The following is a 15788-nucleotide window of genomic DNA, read 5'->3' on the forward strand; positions in this document are numbered from 1 at the left end:
GGGCCCGTGGACCATGTCTGAGCTTTTCTGCTCCCGTCGAGTGCATGACCACTTGAACCATAGCCTACTTCAGGCTTTTTTTTTTGTGCTTAATTGGAGATCAAACCTGGATGCTCAGATCTCAGCCTCCTGAAAAGCTAGGATTACATATGTGAGCCTCTAGCACCGGCTTCACCTCTGACATTTTGCTGATTAAGGGGACATAGAATTCCCTGCCCAGGCTGGCTTTGAACCTCATCTGCTTCCTGAGTGACAAGCATGACCCACCATCATGCTTCTTTTGAAGAGACTCTTGGATGCCATAGAAACGACAGGCTACACTTACAGTTTTGTTTAGAGTTTCAACTCAAAATTCTCCTGAACGTCCATCACAATGTGCCTTGAAATTAGGAATCCTTGACAGGGCCCCATCCCAGAGACAGTTCTGTTTGCTTTTTATTTTTGTCAGTCATGGGGCTTGGACTCGGGACCTGGGCACTGTCTCTGAGCTCTTTAGCTCAAGGCTACCACACTACTCCTTGAGCCACAGCACCACTTCTAGTTTTCTGGTGGTTAATTGGAGATAAGAGTCTCACTGTCTTTAGTGCCCAAGCTGGCTTTGAACCACGATCCTTAGATCTCAGCCTCCTGAGTTTTCTTTTTAGGCTACAAGATACAGAGCCACTCCAGCGTTGTTGTCTGCCACCAGCTCTTTAGCAGCTATGACCCTGGGCTTTGCCATGGTTTCTGGTTCAGGCTTTCCACTTGCTTCCAGCAGGGATGGAAGACTGGGACAATGGGGCAAAGTCGGAGGACAGAACTCTGTGTTTTGTCTGTGTGCGTGCACGCTGGGGTGGGGCCATGCTTACATGCTTGTGCATGCATACTCTGTCCCCAACACCATGTGGGTTTGGGTGGGGAGCTGGGCCAGTGCCTCTGCTCTTGCTAGCCAGCCAGGCCTCCACCCCTCCCAGTCTTCCTCTTCCCACGTTCAGAAGTGAGGCTGTCCTGGGGCAAGGGAGGCAGGTAACAGGCCCGGGAAGGGCCCTGGGCCATCCTGTGAATGTCCCCTCACTGTCAGTACCCTCTGCTAGCCTGCCAAGGGTGGAGTTGAGAGAAGGGACTAGGTCCTTGGCAGGTATTTCTGCCCCACCCTGAACTGGAGCTTCCTCCCTCTCAGCTGGTGCTGAGGGCTAAGAAATGTTAGGCATGTGTCAGGTATCTACATACAAAAACCAGTGATGAGGAGGGCGGGCCCTGGGACCTCTGCCTGGGATGGGACCTGGCTGTCATCCTCAAATAGCTGGGTGCTCTGGCTTTGGGTTTGGGGATGACGAGGGTCCCGCCTTTCTCTTCTCCAGGGCTCTGATTCCTCGATCCCAGCAGATCCTCCAGAGGATCCCTAGATGAGTTTCCGTGTTAAAGTGACTAACTCCCAGGCTGGGCTCCCAGGCTCACACCTGAAATCTCAGCTACTCAAAAGGCTAAAATCTAAGGATTGAGGTTTGAAGCCAGACACAACTGAAAGACCCTTAATCTGCAAGGAACTAGCAAAATGCCAGACTGGAGGCACAGCTCCAGTGGTAGAACCTAAACCATGAGTGAAAAAGCCAAGTGACAGAGTGCAAGACCCTGAATTCCAGCCTCAGTATTGGAAACTTAAGACCTGGGTAGAACTCATGGTCATCAAAATGATCAAGGACTGGACCAGAGGGGCTGCTCCAGCCATACAGCAGAGGCAGGAGCAGGGCCTTCTTCCAAGCCAGGCGTGTCCCCCAGTGGCCCAGGTTGAGGGAGGAACCATCTTTTTACCTCCCTTCCAAGGCTCAAGCCACAGCCTGCCTTCTGCTTCCAAGGGCTGAGCCTGTGAAAGGTTGGACTTTTCTCAGGCTCCCCCCACCCCGAGTCTCCTCATCTGAATCCACCCTCCCTGGGGTGATGCATGTACAGAATTAAAAATTAAATGCCCATGTGGAAAGCATGGGGAAACTGGCTGGACAGGTCCCTTGGGGTGCCCCGGGCTGATCATTGCACCCCACACCCTGTGAGTCAGACAAGCCTGGCTCTGCCTGGGGAGGCATCCCCTGGCTGCGGCGGCGGGGGGGGGGGGGGGGGGGCGTCCTTCCCCTCCCTGTGCTGGACCCCTCCCTCCAGCCCTCTACCCACCATGGGAGCTCAGCTCCCTCCCAACTCAAGGCCCAACCTCCTTCAGGGGTGGGGTTCAAGCCAGGTACTGGAGGCCCCATTGGCTTTGACTGATTTGTGTGCTGACTGTGGGGTGAGTGGATGTTAAAGACCTTCAGTGAGCGAAAAGGCAGCGCCACCCACTCGACATCTTTATCCACTGGGCCCCTTCACTCACCCCCAGGGCCTCAGCCTGAACTTTGCCCACAAGCCCTATCACTACCAGTGGGTGAGCCCCCTCCGTGTCAGGCTGGAGGACTGACCAGCCCAGGAGTCCTAGAAGTGAACCCAGGAATGGGCCTAAAGGGATGGCTCTGAGGACAACCCCTGACCCACTGCCAGTCCTGGAGGAAGAGCCAGAGTTGAGATTCCCATAGCACAGCACCCAGGACCTTGAAGGACTGGGTCAAACTGGGTGAATCTTCTTTCTGATCATCCATCCACTCCCCCTCCACCAGCTCCTCACATCACCCCCTCCCAAGCCAGCGGCTGAGAGACAGGCTGCACCCAGCAGAGTATCATGTGTGGCTGGAGGGGCTCCACCCTTACCCCCAGGGCCGCCCCCTGGCAGGCTCCAGGATGAGTTGGGTGAGAAGGTGTGCGTGGCACGTTGGATGACTAAGACTCAGCACTGGCGAATGCCCAGCGGCCCAGCCTGTGGTGACCCACCCTGGGGACTGGGCTCTGAGGAATCCCTGGCATGAGGATGATGGCCCAGGGCACCAGGAGGCCAGTGGGGTGGGTGGGCCCTGCTCCCCCTCCAGCTCCCAGAGGGCAGCACGTCATCATCCAAAGGCATGTTCTTCCTTCCTTCTCTGTCCCTTGTCCTCCACCTTGAAATGCTTGTCATAAAGAGGACGGGAGGGACTCTCCTGGCCAGCCCTGGACTCATCCTGGGGGCTGTGCACACACCACAGCCTTGGAGCGCCCGGTTACTGCGAACCCACGGAAAACACAATTCTGCTCTTCAGGGCTTCTGGCCACTCAGCAGTCTGTCACTGGAAACACATGGCAGGTGGGGTCACCCCCAGTTTATAAAATTTGTCTCAAGGAGAAGGGTACACTGACTGAGCAAGGGGTCAGGTACTGTGTGTGTGTCTGTGTACATGTGTACATGCGTGCACAGGTGTATGTGCAAGTGTGTCTGTGCATGTATGCATGGGCACCTGCCAGTACTAAGGCTTGATCGCAGGGCCAGGGTCACTTTGTTAGCTTTTTTTCTCCAGACTGGCACTCTACCACTTGAGCCACATAGCCGCTACCAAACACTGTTTTAGATGATAGAGTTAAGACTGCAAATCTGGCCTGTCTCTCTCCATTTAATCGACAATATCACTGTATGATTTTTTTTTCAGATTAGGAATGAAAGAGAAGTTCGCTGTTAAGACTGAAGAACCAGGGACAAGTATAATAAATATAAATAGTTTCAGGATGGTGCTTCTCTCTGCCTATGCTTCTTCCTGATTGGCTCATCTGTGTCAGAAGCTTTTCTGTGTAACTGGGCCCTGTCCAGCGGTGCTGAGCTGTGCTGCCGGCCTGGGCACCTCTGTGCGGCTATGAGCTTCTGGGTGGTGCTGGGTGTGGGGACAAGGAAGTGCTGAGCCCAGTTTCGTGGTTTCCCAACTGGTAGGGCCAGAACTGGACTCTGCCCCAGGCATTGAGCAAGGCACCTGGGTGCTAGAGCAGGGTGTGGATGTGGCCCAAAGAGCAAGGGGCAGTCTGGCTGGGCCAGCATGGACTCATTTGCATGTTCCTTGACTTCACTGTTCGTTGATTGGTTCAATCTCAAAGGGCCACGCCCTCCACCCTGAGTGTGTTCCAGGCCCATGCCAGCCCTCAGGCAGCACCCAGTCTCCTAGATCTGTCATTTCCCAGGGTGAGAGCGTGGCCAGCTCCTCCGGGACTGCCCAAGTGTGAGGCCATCAGTGACCTTAGTCCAGCTCCACCTGCCTGGCCTTCTGCTCCTAGGAAAGTAGTTTCTAGGTCTCTCCCACTCTTCTTCGTCCTCCTGTCTTACACCGCTTTGGCTTCCCTGGAGGTTATAGACAATGACCCAGAAGTAATGACAGCAAGCTCTCTCAATGCCCTGTCACCCAGGGGTGGCCCCAGAGTGCCAAGGTGTGTCCAGGTCAGCACCCATGTGGCGCAGAGGAGCAAGTCACAGAAGGGGCATCTTAAGATGACTCTAAGACCTAGGCTGAAAGAACTTCAAGTTTACAGAAGTGACAGGAAACTGAGGCCAGAAGTAACTTTATTCCATATTCATTGGTATTGGTTGCTGAACTGGTACCAGAGCACACATTTTTTTGGTCTGTCCTATATTCTCTCACCCAGGAATTGAGTCATATGGCAAATATTGGTTGAATTATCCACTCTATGCCACGTACAAACCAAGACTCATAGCCTGCTGGCCCTCATGCAGGCTGGGGTGGGCAGCTGACTAGATCATGGACAGAAGGAGTCACTTGGACCCCTGGGGAAGGAAGGGTAAATACATAGCAACACAGGGCAGGCCCTGAGCTCCCAATATCTGTCCTGCCACTTGCTAGCTGGGTGACCATGGGCAATGTAGGTCACCTCTCTGTTCCAGTATTGTGTCCTCTGTAAACTAAATCTTACCTCTCTCTTAGGGTTATCATGAAGACTAACTGGGTTGCCACAGTGTCACATATTTGGTAGGAACCTACTAATGCCAACTATAATTAATAGCAACACTGTAGGGGCTGTGGAACACAGAGAAGGGGAATGAAGTTGGTGACAGCGCTGACATCTAATATGTGTTCACATTCAGTCTCTCCGGACTCTTTCGATTGTGGGGCTTGAACTCAAGGATTGTATGATGTCCCTGAACTCTTTTGCTCAAGGCTAGTACTTTACCACTTTGAGCCATAGTTCTACTTCTGGTTTTCTGGGAGTTAATTGGAGATAAGAGTCTCATGGAGGGCAGGGAGCATGGCCTAGTGGTAGAGTGCTTACCTACCATGCATGAAACCCTGGGTTCAATTCCCTGGAATCACATACACGCAAAAAAAGCAGGAAGTGGTACTGTGGCTCAAGTGGTAGAGTGCAAGCCTTGAGCAAAATGTGTCTGATGACAGTGCAGGCCCTAAGTTCAAGCCTCATGGACTTTCTAGCCAGGGTGGCTTTTAACCATGATCATCACATCTCAGCCTCCTGAGTAGCTAGGAGCCCAGCCTTGGCGTCTTTTTCTGTGTGTGTGCAGGTAGTGCGGCTTGACCTCGAGGTCTACTGTTCCTGAGCTATTAACATTCAAGGCTGGCACTGGACCACTGAGGCACAACTCCATTTCTTGCTTTTTGATGGGTGGTTGGAGATGAGTCTCTCAGATTTGTCTGTCTGGGCTAGTCTTGAACCGTGATTCTCAGATGTTAGTACCTGGGATTACATTCATGAACCACCAGCACTTGGCTTAACCATTTCACAGTGGCATGAAGCATGTAATATTTGTGCTCTAAGTAACCCTAATAGGCAGAAACATTGCTTGAGTGGTACCTAAAAGTCTCCAGAACCTTCTCCTGGGTTTATCATGTTTTGCCACATTTGCATATTGCTCCCATCGAGGCTGTGTATTATTGGTTTCTTCCTGACCCATAGAACAGTGAGCCATGGCTCCTCTGTCTCTAAGTCCCTGTTCATGTCATAGCTGAGAGTGGCCGTACAACAACATTGTGTACTGCTGATGCCACTGTGATCTATTGCGACTGGGCACACCCGCCCCACCTTCCAGGATGGAACACAACATACCAGTATGTCCCCCCACCCCAAGCCTTTTCCTTGAGGCTTTGTCTCCACTCCCAAAGCTGAAGGGAAGCAGGAAATTCGGCATCCTTGCCAGCATCCTCATTGACACATGTCACTATCCAGACCACCTGCTTGGTCCCCTTGGATGAGCAAGTAGGGGAGATTTACCTGTCCAGGTGGTTTTTCTGGAGCTGAGATTCAAATGAGTGCATTTGCATATTCAGAGGAAGCAGCTGCTAGATGCTAAGTGAACCCAGAGCCAGGGGTGTGAGGTGGGGCAGGCTGGGGTGTGAGAAGGTAGGTGGGACACCTGGCCATTGGAGATTTTCTTGTGGGTGTGGCATCTCAGCACTGGGGGCACAACCCGGCCTGGGGGTCCATCCGGGGTGAGCCCCCATTCCTGACTCTGGTCCCAGAAGCACTGGGTTTGAGAATCTGAAGAACAAGTATATTTTCGGCCACTTAAACAGTGATAGAAAAAAAACGAGACTACAGAAGAAAGTCTAGATGATAGCTCAACACTTGCAGCTGATGCCTATAATCCTAGCAGTCACGGGGCTGAGATCTGAGGATGGCAGTTCAAAGCCAGTCCCGGCAGACAAATCTGAGAGACTCTTCAGCTCCTACTCATTCGTGAAAAGTCACCCGTTGGAGGTGAGTTCTAGGCTTTAAGTTCAAGCCCTAAGAGCAGTACAAAAACAAAACAAAACAATGTGGTTTAAGGCAACTCCAGCTTCAGAACTTTTTATAAAAGGGAAGAATAGTTTGCAAAAGGAATTCTGAGCCAGAGGGTGGTGGCGCACCCCTGTAATCCTCGCTACTCAGGAGGCTGAGATCTGAGGATTGAAGTTCAAAGCCAGCCTGGCGCAAAAGTCCAAGAGACACTTCAGTTGACCACCAGAAAACCCAGAAGTGGCGCTATGGCACAAGCAGTAGAGTGATAGCCTTGAGCTGAAGAGCTCAGGGACAGAGCCCAGGCCCAGAGTTCAAGCCCCATGACTGACCCCCCCCTCCCAAAAAAAAAGGAATTCTGAGAAGATAGTTGTTCATAGCCTGGGGTTGTAAGATCTACCCCAAATCTCTTGTCTGTGAAGCCCTTGAGCTCAGTGGGTTCGTGCCACCTGTCCCAGGAGTCCTGGCTGTGCTATGTCTCCTGTGGGAATTCCATAGTCTCTGCTGGATCCCTGGGTTCCAAGAAGAGCGCAAAGGCCGCATCTCTTCCATGCAGTGCTGGGGCCCTGTGCCTGGGGCCCCTGCGTGGGGCTTGGCTGTGGGCAGCTGGGCCACCCTGAGAATAACAGTGGCTGACATTTACTGAACGGCCATAGCATGCCAGGAGCTGTGTCCTTACACCTTCCTACAGTGAGGAACACTTTTTTCACGCTGGGCCTCTCTCCCTTGCCAGGCAGGTGCTCAGCCACTTGAGCCATACTTTCAGCCCTGTATCCTTTTTGTTTGTTTTGAATTGACATGCGCCACATTTGACTCCAGGCCAGTGTCCTTAGACTTCACCGTCACCATGGAGGAGTGAGCTAGTCTTTGAAAGGTGAGAAGGTTGTTTGTTTTGTGTGTGGTCCTAGGGTTTGACCTCAGGGTCAAGCTTTTATTTTCTTCAAGGCGGGTGCTCTAGCGCCTTTCAACTAGCTCCACTTTCAACTTTTTAGTAGTTAGATGGCGATAGAGTGTCAGAATCTTTCCTGCCTAGGCTAGCCACTGAGATCCTCAGATTTGAGCCTTCTTAGTAGGTAGGACTTGAGGCATGAGTTGGTGGATGAGAGGCTTTAGGGAGGTGGGGTACCCAGGAGTGAGAGCTTTATTGATCTGGGGTTGGGTAGTGCTGGTTGTGTTCTGAGAGAAAGTCTCTGTTCTCATTTGGTTAGAGAGTTGCTAAAGATAACACGTTGGTGGTACTGAGATTTGAACTCCAGTCTTGCACTGTGAGGCACGCAGGTGCTCGCCTGTGGAGCCATGCCTCCAGATGTGCTTTTGACTGGTCATTTTAGGATAGATTCTCAGTTCCAGCCCAGCTCACAAGTGAGCAGCAGCGATCCCTCAGGCTTGGGCCATAGTGCCCAGCTATTGGTTGAGAAGGGGAGGGTTCTTGTGAGCTTTTCTGACCAAGCTGGCCTCAAACCACAGTCCTCCCAATCTCAGCCTCCTAAGCAGTGAGGATTTCAGGCACGAGCCCCCAGAGTCCAGCATAAATGTTTTTCATAGAGCAGTGACAGAAATAATGTTACTTAGAACACAGCACAGGAGTCTGGAGTTTGGCCTGGTGGAGCTTGGCCTAGTGGTAGAGGTAGAGTGCTTGCCTAGCATGCACAGAGCCCTAGGTTCGATTCCTCAGTACCACATACACAGAAAAAGCCAGAAGTGGTGCTGTGGCTCAAGTGGTAGAGTGCTAGCCTTGAGAAAATCCAAGGACAGTGCCCAGGCCCTGAGTTCAAGCCCCAGGGCTGGCAAAACAAAACATAACACAAAAGTCCTCGTTGTTATAAATGGGAGGAGGAGGGGCACGGCGCCTTGCTATTATATCCGGAAGGAGGAGGGGCATGGCATGGGCAGCCCCAGCTTCTGGGATGGACGTGTTCTTCCTGAAAGGGTGGCAGGAGAAAATGCTCACGCTGGAATGACAGCGTGGCCCTGCCACTCATAAAACAGCAGCTGCATGCACTCAGTTGACTTATGGAAATTCGCGTTTGGAGAAAACATCGAATGTAAAATAGTGTGTACAAATCTACAGCTGTGTAAACGCGCGCTGGTCTGTTTAGATGTCAGAAGGGCCCTCAGTGCCTGGACTGTCCCCTTCTGGCATTCTTACCTATTTTTCTGTAAATTCTAGTGAAAACGAAGAGTAAGCAGAAATGCCATGGGGAAGGGCACAGCTCAGCTGTAGACCTGGGGATATCCTGGGGTGGCCGCGCTGCTTTTTTATTTTTTGTTTGGCTTGTTTGGAATTGAGATCCAATTCATACACAGATGCCCCTCTGTATTTGCAGAATCTGTATTTGCTTAGTGGCTCAAATTTGTTTATAACTCCAGGGATCAAACACTCAAATATAGTTTTCATGGTCATTCACAGACAGGGAAAGCAGGGGTAAAAAAAGACAGGTAGAGGGGGAGGGGGAGGGAAAGGGGGACAAAAACAAGAGAAGGGGCATCAAGGTTTGAGAAATATCCACCACCTGACGAATGTAACCCCTCTATACATTATCCCAACAATTTTTAAAAAAGGGGGGGCCGGGAGTTTGGCCTAGTGGTTAAAGTGCTTGCCTAGCATGCATGAAGACCTGGGTTCGATTCCTCGGTACCACATACATAGAAAAAAAGCCGGAAGTGGTACTGAGGCTCAAGTGGTAGAGCTCTAGCTTTGAGAAAGTCCAAGGACAGTGCTCAGGCCCTGAGCTCAAGCCCAGGACTGGCAAAAAAAAAAAAAAAAAGGGCAGAGCAGGGAAACTTTGAATGGCCCCCAAAGTAGGACCCCCCCATCCTCTACCCATCCCCTAGCCCCCTTGTTTATCTGGGGTTGAACATAGAACCAAGGTGTAAGCACTCAGCACTTGAGCCCTCTCTCATTTTGATTTTAGTGTGTTTTTAAGGGAATGTTGTTGCCCAGGCCAGCCTCAGTCTCTGATCCTCCTTTTTTTTTTTTTTTTTTGCCAGTCCTGGGCTTGGGCTCAGGGCCTGAGCACTGTCCTTGGGTTTTCTGCCACTTGAGCCACAGGACTACTTCTGGCTTTTTCCTGTGTATGTGGTACTGGGGAATTGGGTCTTCATGCATGCTAGGCAAGCACTCCACCACTAAGTCAAGTCCAGGCCCCTACCTCTGCTTCTTGAATAGCTGGGATTATGGTCATGAGCCACTGACTCTGTTGTGTTTGTTTTTCTTCTTTTGAGACGGGGTCTTGCTTTATATCCCAAACTGACCTCAAACTGTCGCATCCTCCTGCCTCCGCCTCCCAAGTGCTCCCATCGCAGGAGCTCAGCCTTACCGTCGTGGCCCCTATCCGCCTTCTTGTTTCAGCGGTCGTTACATTCTTTTCCTCCTAGTGCTCTCCCTCTCACTCCTCATTTGTCTTTAGATGTGTACTGATTACTTGGCAAAAATGTGCGTGGACATTTACAGGAAGTTAACCCAGTATTCCCCTGCGGCAGTGATTCCGTACTTGCTAATGTTGAGTCAACTAAGTGACAAGAATGGAGAGGACAACCAGGTACCAGCAGTTTGTATCTATAATCCTAGCTACTCTGGAAGCTGAGATCTCAGGATCTCAATGCCAAGCCAGTAGGAGGCAGAAAAGTCCATGAAACTCTAATCTCCAGTTAACCAGTGAAAAGCCGCAAGTGGAGATGCAGCTCAAGTGGTAGAGTGCCAGCCACGAGAGAAAAGCTGAGTGAGAGAGCAAGATCCTAAGTTCAAGGCACCCCCCCCCACAAAACGGAGTAGACCATAAAATATTTACCTTTTAAAATTTCACCCTTTCAAAGGTCACACAGCCACCCTGTCACCACAGCGTGGCTCAGAGAATGACCTGTCTACCTTTTCCTGTCCCCTGATGGCTCTCTGGTTCCTTTCAGAATGCCCAGGAGAATCATGGGCTCGCTGTGCCCACCCCCTCTGTCCCAGAAGCCTTTGCAGACAAAGAAGTAACAGGTAAGGGGACTTGGGGGTTGGGGCTGGTCAGTCTTTCCTTCTTCCTCTGACTCTGGATTCTAAAGCAAAGCCAAGCACCTGCTCCAGTTCCAAGCTGGGTCAAAGCTGGAGACCTGGGTCAGAGCTGTTTGCCCACTGGTTGTGGTAGGGGCTGGGCACTGAGAGCCAGGAGGAAGAAGACAGGGAAGGATGGTGAAGGGACCTGGCCTGAGCATCAGGGAACTTGGAGTCAGACAAATGTGGCTTCACATGCCAGCTCCCTCCATATTAGCTTTACCCCACCGCGGGCCCACACCTCTGCACTTTCTAGTGACCTTGGAAACAGTGGTACTGGATGGGATGTAACTCGTTCTGTGTCAAATCACCATGCAAAACTGTCCAGTGAGCCGGGGTGCCAGTGTTGGCTCAAGCTACTCAAGAGGAACCTGAGCTCTCAGGACTATGGTTCAAAGCCAGCCTAGGCAGAATGGAAACGTCTATGAGACTTCTTTGAAATCTCCAATTAACCAGCAAAAAGTTGGAAATGGAGGTATGGCTCAAGTGGTAGAGTGCTAGCACAAAAGCTAACACAAAAGCTCAGACAGTGCCCCGTCTCTGTGTTCAAGCACCAGCACAACCAAACAAACCAGCCAATGACTTCACTCAAGGGTCTTGCCTCATCTCCCCTCCCCACTTCCGTCTCCATCTCCCCAGCACTGCAGACACCTCTGGCTGGAATGTGCTCTCCCTCCCACCTTTCCTCTCTAAGGGCTCCTTCCGAGAGGCTTTCTTATCTATTACCTATTGCAGTAATCATTTACTCATGCATTAAGTCCCTTGTGTGTCCTCATGCCCTCTTCAAGCCTAAGCTTCCGGAAGGCCACTGGGATTTTGTCAGGGTTTGGGGTTTGGCTTTCTGGTTACCCCAACTCCCAATTTGGAGCCTGACATCTGCCAGGGCTCAAAGAATGGCAGCTGCTCGTAGTCAGATGACTGCAGGGTAGAGCTTCAGTGACACACCCTCCCAAGTTTCCCAGGCTCTGCCAGGCACCAAGGGTAGGGGGGTGGCCAAGGAGGAGGGAAGGGTAATGGCAGGGACTGGTGTCTGTCTCTTCAAGGCCAGTACTAGGGCTTGAACTCAGGGCCTCAAGCTCTCACTTGGCTCAAGGTTTGCATTCACCCACTTGAGCCACACCTCCCCTTCTGGCTTTTGGTGGTTAACTGACAAATAGGAGTCTAGCTTTGAACTGAGATTTGCCCTCTGAGTAGCTAGTATCACCCCAGACTTCCCATTCCTCTCCCTGGCCGGCCTACTTGGGCTGAAGTCAATGTGGTTACAGCCCTGGGCACTCTGAGACTTCTTTCAGTACAAGCATCAATATTAGCAGCAGAGGTGGGGGCTGGGAGGGGGCCTGGGGGCGCTGAGAGTGGGGAAGACAGACCCTGCCCTGGAAGAAGAAAGGCCCCTCCAGGTCAGCTCAGGGCCTGCTGGGCATCGCTGCCCCTCACTGGTCACCCCTATCCCTGTGCTAGGTAGGCAGAGACTGGCAAGGCTCGTCCCCAGTCCTGGCTCCCTGTCATCTCTGCTTCTCTCTTTCAGGGACCAGCTCCCTAGTGAATGGCAACCTTCGGCTCTACAGCTCTGTGGGTGACCTGAGGCCTGGGCAATATGGCCCTGAGCCTCCCATCCCCCCGCCACCCCCTGGCCCTGCCCCAGGGCCTCCCCAGGATACCTCACCATCTCCAGGAGAGTCCCCACCCCCACCTCCACCTTCCACAGCTCCCCCCCCTCCTCCCCTGCTGCTGGACCCCCCTCCCCCGCCCCCACCTAGCACAGCCCCACCCCCACCCCCAACACTGGACACCCTGCCTCCCTCATCCACCCTTTCCCCCCCATCCACGCCCACTCCTCCCGACTTTATTCCCCCAGCCCCACCACTGGCTTTTCTAGATCCCTCTCCACCCTCTTCTCCAGCCCCAGCCCCCCCAGCAGCCCCAGCTCCTGTGTCTCCCCATACCTTGGGGATCCGGCTCTTTCCCCCTGGAGGAGTCACCAAGTGGAAATCGGAGGTAGCACTGAATGGCAGGCAGCTGGAGACCCCCAGAACCAGCCCCCCCAGGAGCCCTGCTGCCCTGCAAGGGGGCCCCCTGGGACCCAGCCCAGAGCCCCACCTCACCTTTCCCCGTTCATTCAAAGTACCTCCCCCAACTCCAGTGCGGACTTCATCCATCCCTTCTCAGGAGGCACAAGGAGCTTCCCCAGAGGAAGAGGGGTCCACCAGGAAGGCCCCCAGCCGCCTCCCCCTGCCTCCCAGCTTCCACATTCGCCCTGCGTCCCAGGTGTATGCAGACAGGGTCTCTGAGCCGGACTTCCCCAGGGAGCCCCCGGCTGAGGTCCCAGAGGCCCCAAGGCTCAGGGTACCCCCAGCCAGCCAGGCAAATGAACCCACTGAGACTCCCCCTCCAGCCCCTCCCCTGCCGCCTCCTGCACCACCACTTCCTCCCCCTGCACCCCCTCTCCCTCCTGCCGCTCCTCCTCTGCCCTCTGTAGAGAAGGCAGCCCCTCCATCTGTTGGGTTTATGAAAAACTCACCAGTGCTCAAACCCATCCCCAAGCCCAAGCCCGCCAGCCTAGAGGACAAGGCATCACCTGAGCCGGTGGACTGGCGGGACCCCAGCCAGATGGAAAGGCTGCGGAGCGAGCTGGCAGCCTACCTCTGTGGCTCCCGGAGAGAAGATAAGTCCCTTGGTCACAAGCCAGGCCCCACGGCACTGTCTCAGGACAAGGATGGCAAGAAGGACCACAGGCCACCACAGGAGCCAGCTTTCCTAGGCCTGCCCAAGAAGATGGCTGCAGGTGCTCCTGGGAAGAGCCCCAGTCAGGCAGAGCAGGAGGCTGCCAGCACCCTGGTTCTGCCCCCTGTGGACTACACAACCCCGGAGGCACCAGCCCCCAGCGTGCGACAGATCAGGGATGAGCTGGAGGCCCGGCTTTCCTCTTCATCAGAGAAAGAAGCTAAACCCAGTGGTGGGGCTCTGCCTCCCAAACCTTGGCTAGCCGGGGCAAGAACCTTTGACAACAGGACCAAGCCTGTGGCCAAGAATTCACCACCCCTGTCTACTACCCCTCTGCCCAAGGCCACTCCTGTGCCAGCCACACCACCCAAGACCACTCTACACAAGACCATACCTGGACCTTCCACACCACCCAAGACCACACCTGGACCTTCCACACCACCCAAGACCACACCTGGACTGTCCACACCACCCACGACGACCACACCTGGACCTTCCACACCACCCAAGACCATACCTGGGCCTTCCACACCACCCGAGACCACGCCTGGGCCTTCCACACCACCCGAGACCACACCTGGACCGACCACACCTGGGCCTTCCATACCACCCGAGACCACGCCTGGACCTTCCACACCACCCGAGACCACACCTGGACCGACCACACCTGGGCCTTCCATACCACCCGAGACCACGCCTGGACCTTCCACACCACCCAAGATCACACCACCTGAGACCACACCTGGGCCAGCCACACCACCCAAGGTCACAGCGGAGCCTATCACATCATCCCCAGGGGAGAAGGATTTCATTCCAGGTGGGCAGAGGGAGAAGTCAGAATCTCAAAAAGGTGTAGTGCCCTCCCAGCCCCAAGGGACAGAGCTCAGGGCACAGGCCTGGAGTCTCCCAGGCCGGGGAGCAGGTTCTGCTCCAGCCGCCTCAGCGAAGCCCTCGGTCGGCGGAGAAGTCCCATTTCTCTACAAGCCCCACGGAAGCCACAACAGCCCGGGCAGAGAGGTTGCTGTGGTGATGCCCACACTGGCCAGAGGAGAGGCGGCAGGAGAGGGGCTTGTGGAGGGGAAGGAAGCGCAGGGTCTGCCGGCCAAACCCCCGAGCCCAGCCCAGCCTGCAGACCAGCTCCTCAGACACCCCGTGACGGGCGAGGTGGTGGAGCGGGGCTCCCCGATGGCCCTGCTGCTGGCCGCCAGGCAGAGGGCGCAGAAGGGGCGGCCCGGAGGCGCGGCCCTGGGGCGGTCCTCCCTGCCGGGCAGCCTCCGAGGCCGCACCAGCCAGCCGGACGTCGGTTCCGACAGCATCTTCTACAACGCTGGCCGCCCCAACTCCTTTACGGTGATCCCCAAGTCGTCCCCCGAGGCTGAGAAGGACTCGAGGTCCTCCGCGCCCCCCGCGGTCCCCCGGCAGTGGGCGCCCCGGCCGGGAAGAGGCGCGGAGGGCGCCGAGCCGGGCCGCCGGCCCAGGTGGACGAATGGACCAGCCCCCGCCGGCCTCCCCACGTCCCTCTCGTCGCCCCCGTCCCCCGCCTACAAGAGGGAGGAGCAGGAGGAGCTCAGCTTTGGGCTCATCCCTCCGCCCCCCGAGTTCAGCAACGACCCCGAGCCCCCGGCCCCAGCCCCCCAGTATCGGGGCCGCCGGCGATCGCCCCCCAGGAGCAACTTCCCGGAGGTGGGGCGGCCCCTGGACCTGGCCCCGCCGGCGCCCGGCTTCTCCCGCTTCCCCGGCGCGCGCTGGGCCGGGGCCGGGGCCCAGGAGCGCTTCCCGGGCGCCGGCCGGTCCCTCATCAAGAAGCGCCTGTACGTCGGGGAGCCCGGCCGTCACCCCGGAGCGCCCCGCGGTGCCACGGGACGCAGCCTCAGCTCCCCCAACTGCCTCGGGCCTCAGCCCGGAGGAGGCCCGGAGATGCGGCGCCTCGGCTCCGCGGGCCGCGCGCGTCCCGGCGGCCCCCACGCGCGCCGCGCGTCCCTGGAGGGCGGCGGCCGGGCAGCGGCGGAGCCCAGGCCCGCGGCGCCCCCCGGCGGCGGCGACTACAGCCTCGCCCCTCCCGCGGGCAGGTGAGCTGGGGAGGCTCTGCTGCCCCCGCTTCCCTCCCGGCCCCGTGGGGTTGGGGCGGGGTCCTCGGGGGCTCCAGATCCAGGCTTGGGGTGCACAGATCGGAGTGGGGGGGCTAGACGGCTGGTTAGACCGGGATCCCCGGGTGGGGGGCTGGAGACCCCACGCGGGGCCGCCTCTTCCCCCGGTGCCCCGGAGGGGACCTCATTAGCTTTGCTCCTTCCAGGTCACCCCATGGCAGCGGCCACTATGGAAGCCCCCTCAACACGTTCACCGTGCGGCCTGGCACCCGCCATCCTATCTCCTACGCCTATCCCGGGGCCCATCGGAAAGCCTCATCCTGAGCCTCCGCCCCGCTCTGCTCCAA

At 55.5% G+C, this 15788-nt stretch overlaps 1 protein-coding gene across 1 annotated transcript in view; it reads left to right on the top strand.

The window, feature by feature from the left end:
* C22H6orf132 (chromosome 22 C6orf132 homolog) overlaps nucleotides 1–15765 on the top strand; it is a 29271-nt gene extending 13506 nt beyond the window's left edge. The window contains exons 4-6 of the mRNA XM_090355218.1: nucleotides 10504–10579; nucleotides 12159–15423; nucleotides 15648–15765. Of these exons, the coding sequence (XP_090211344.1) occupies nucleotides 10504–10579; nucleotides 12159–15423; nucleotides 15648–15765 (3459 nt within the window). The remainder of the gene's footprint in view (nucleotides 1–10503; nucleotides 10580–12158; nucleotides 15424–15647) is intronic.
* The last annotated feature ends 23 nt before the right edge of the window (nucleotides 15766–15788 follow it).

Source organism: Megascapheus bottae, chromosome 22 (assembly GCF_031878675.1).
Source record: "Megascapheus bottae isolate mThoBot1 chromosome 22, mThoBot2.hap1, whole genome shotgun sequence".
Lineage (NCBI taxonomy): Eukaryota > Metazoa > Chordata > Mammalia > Rodentia > Geomyidae > Megascapheus > Megascapheus bottae.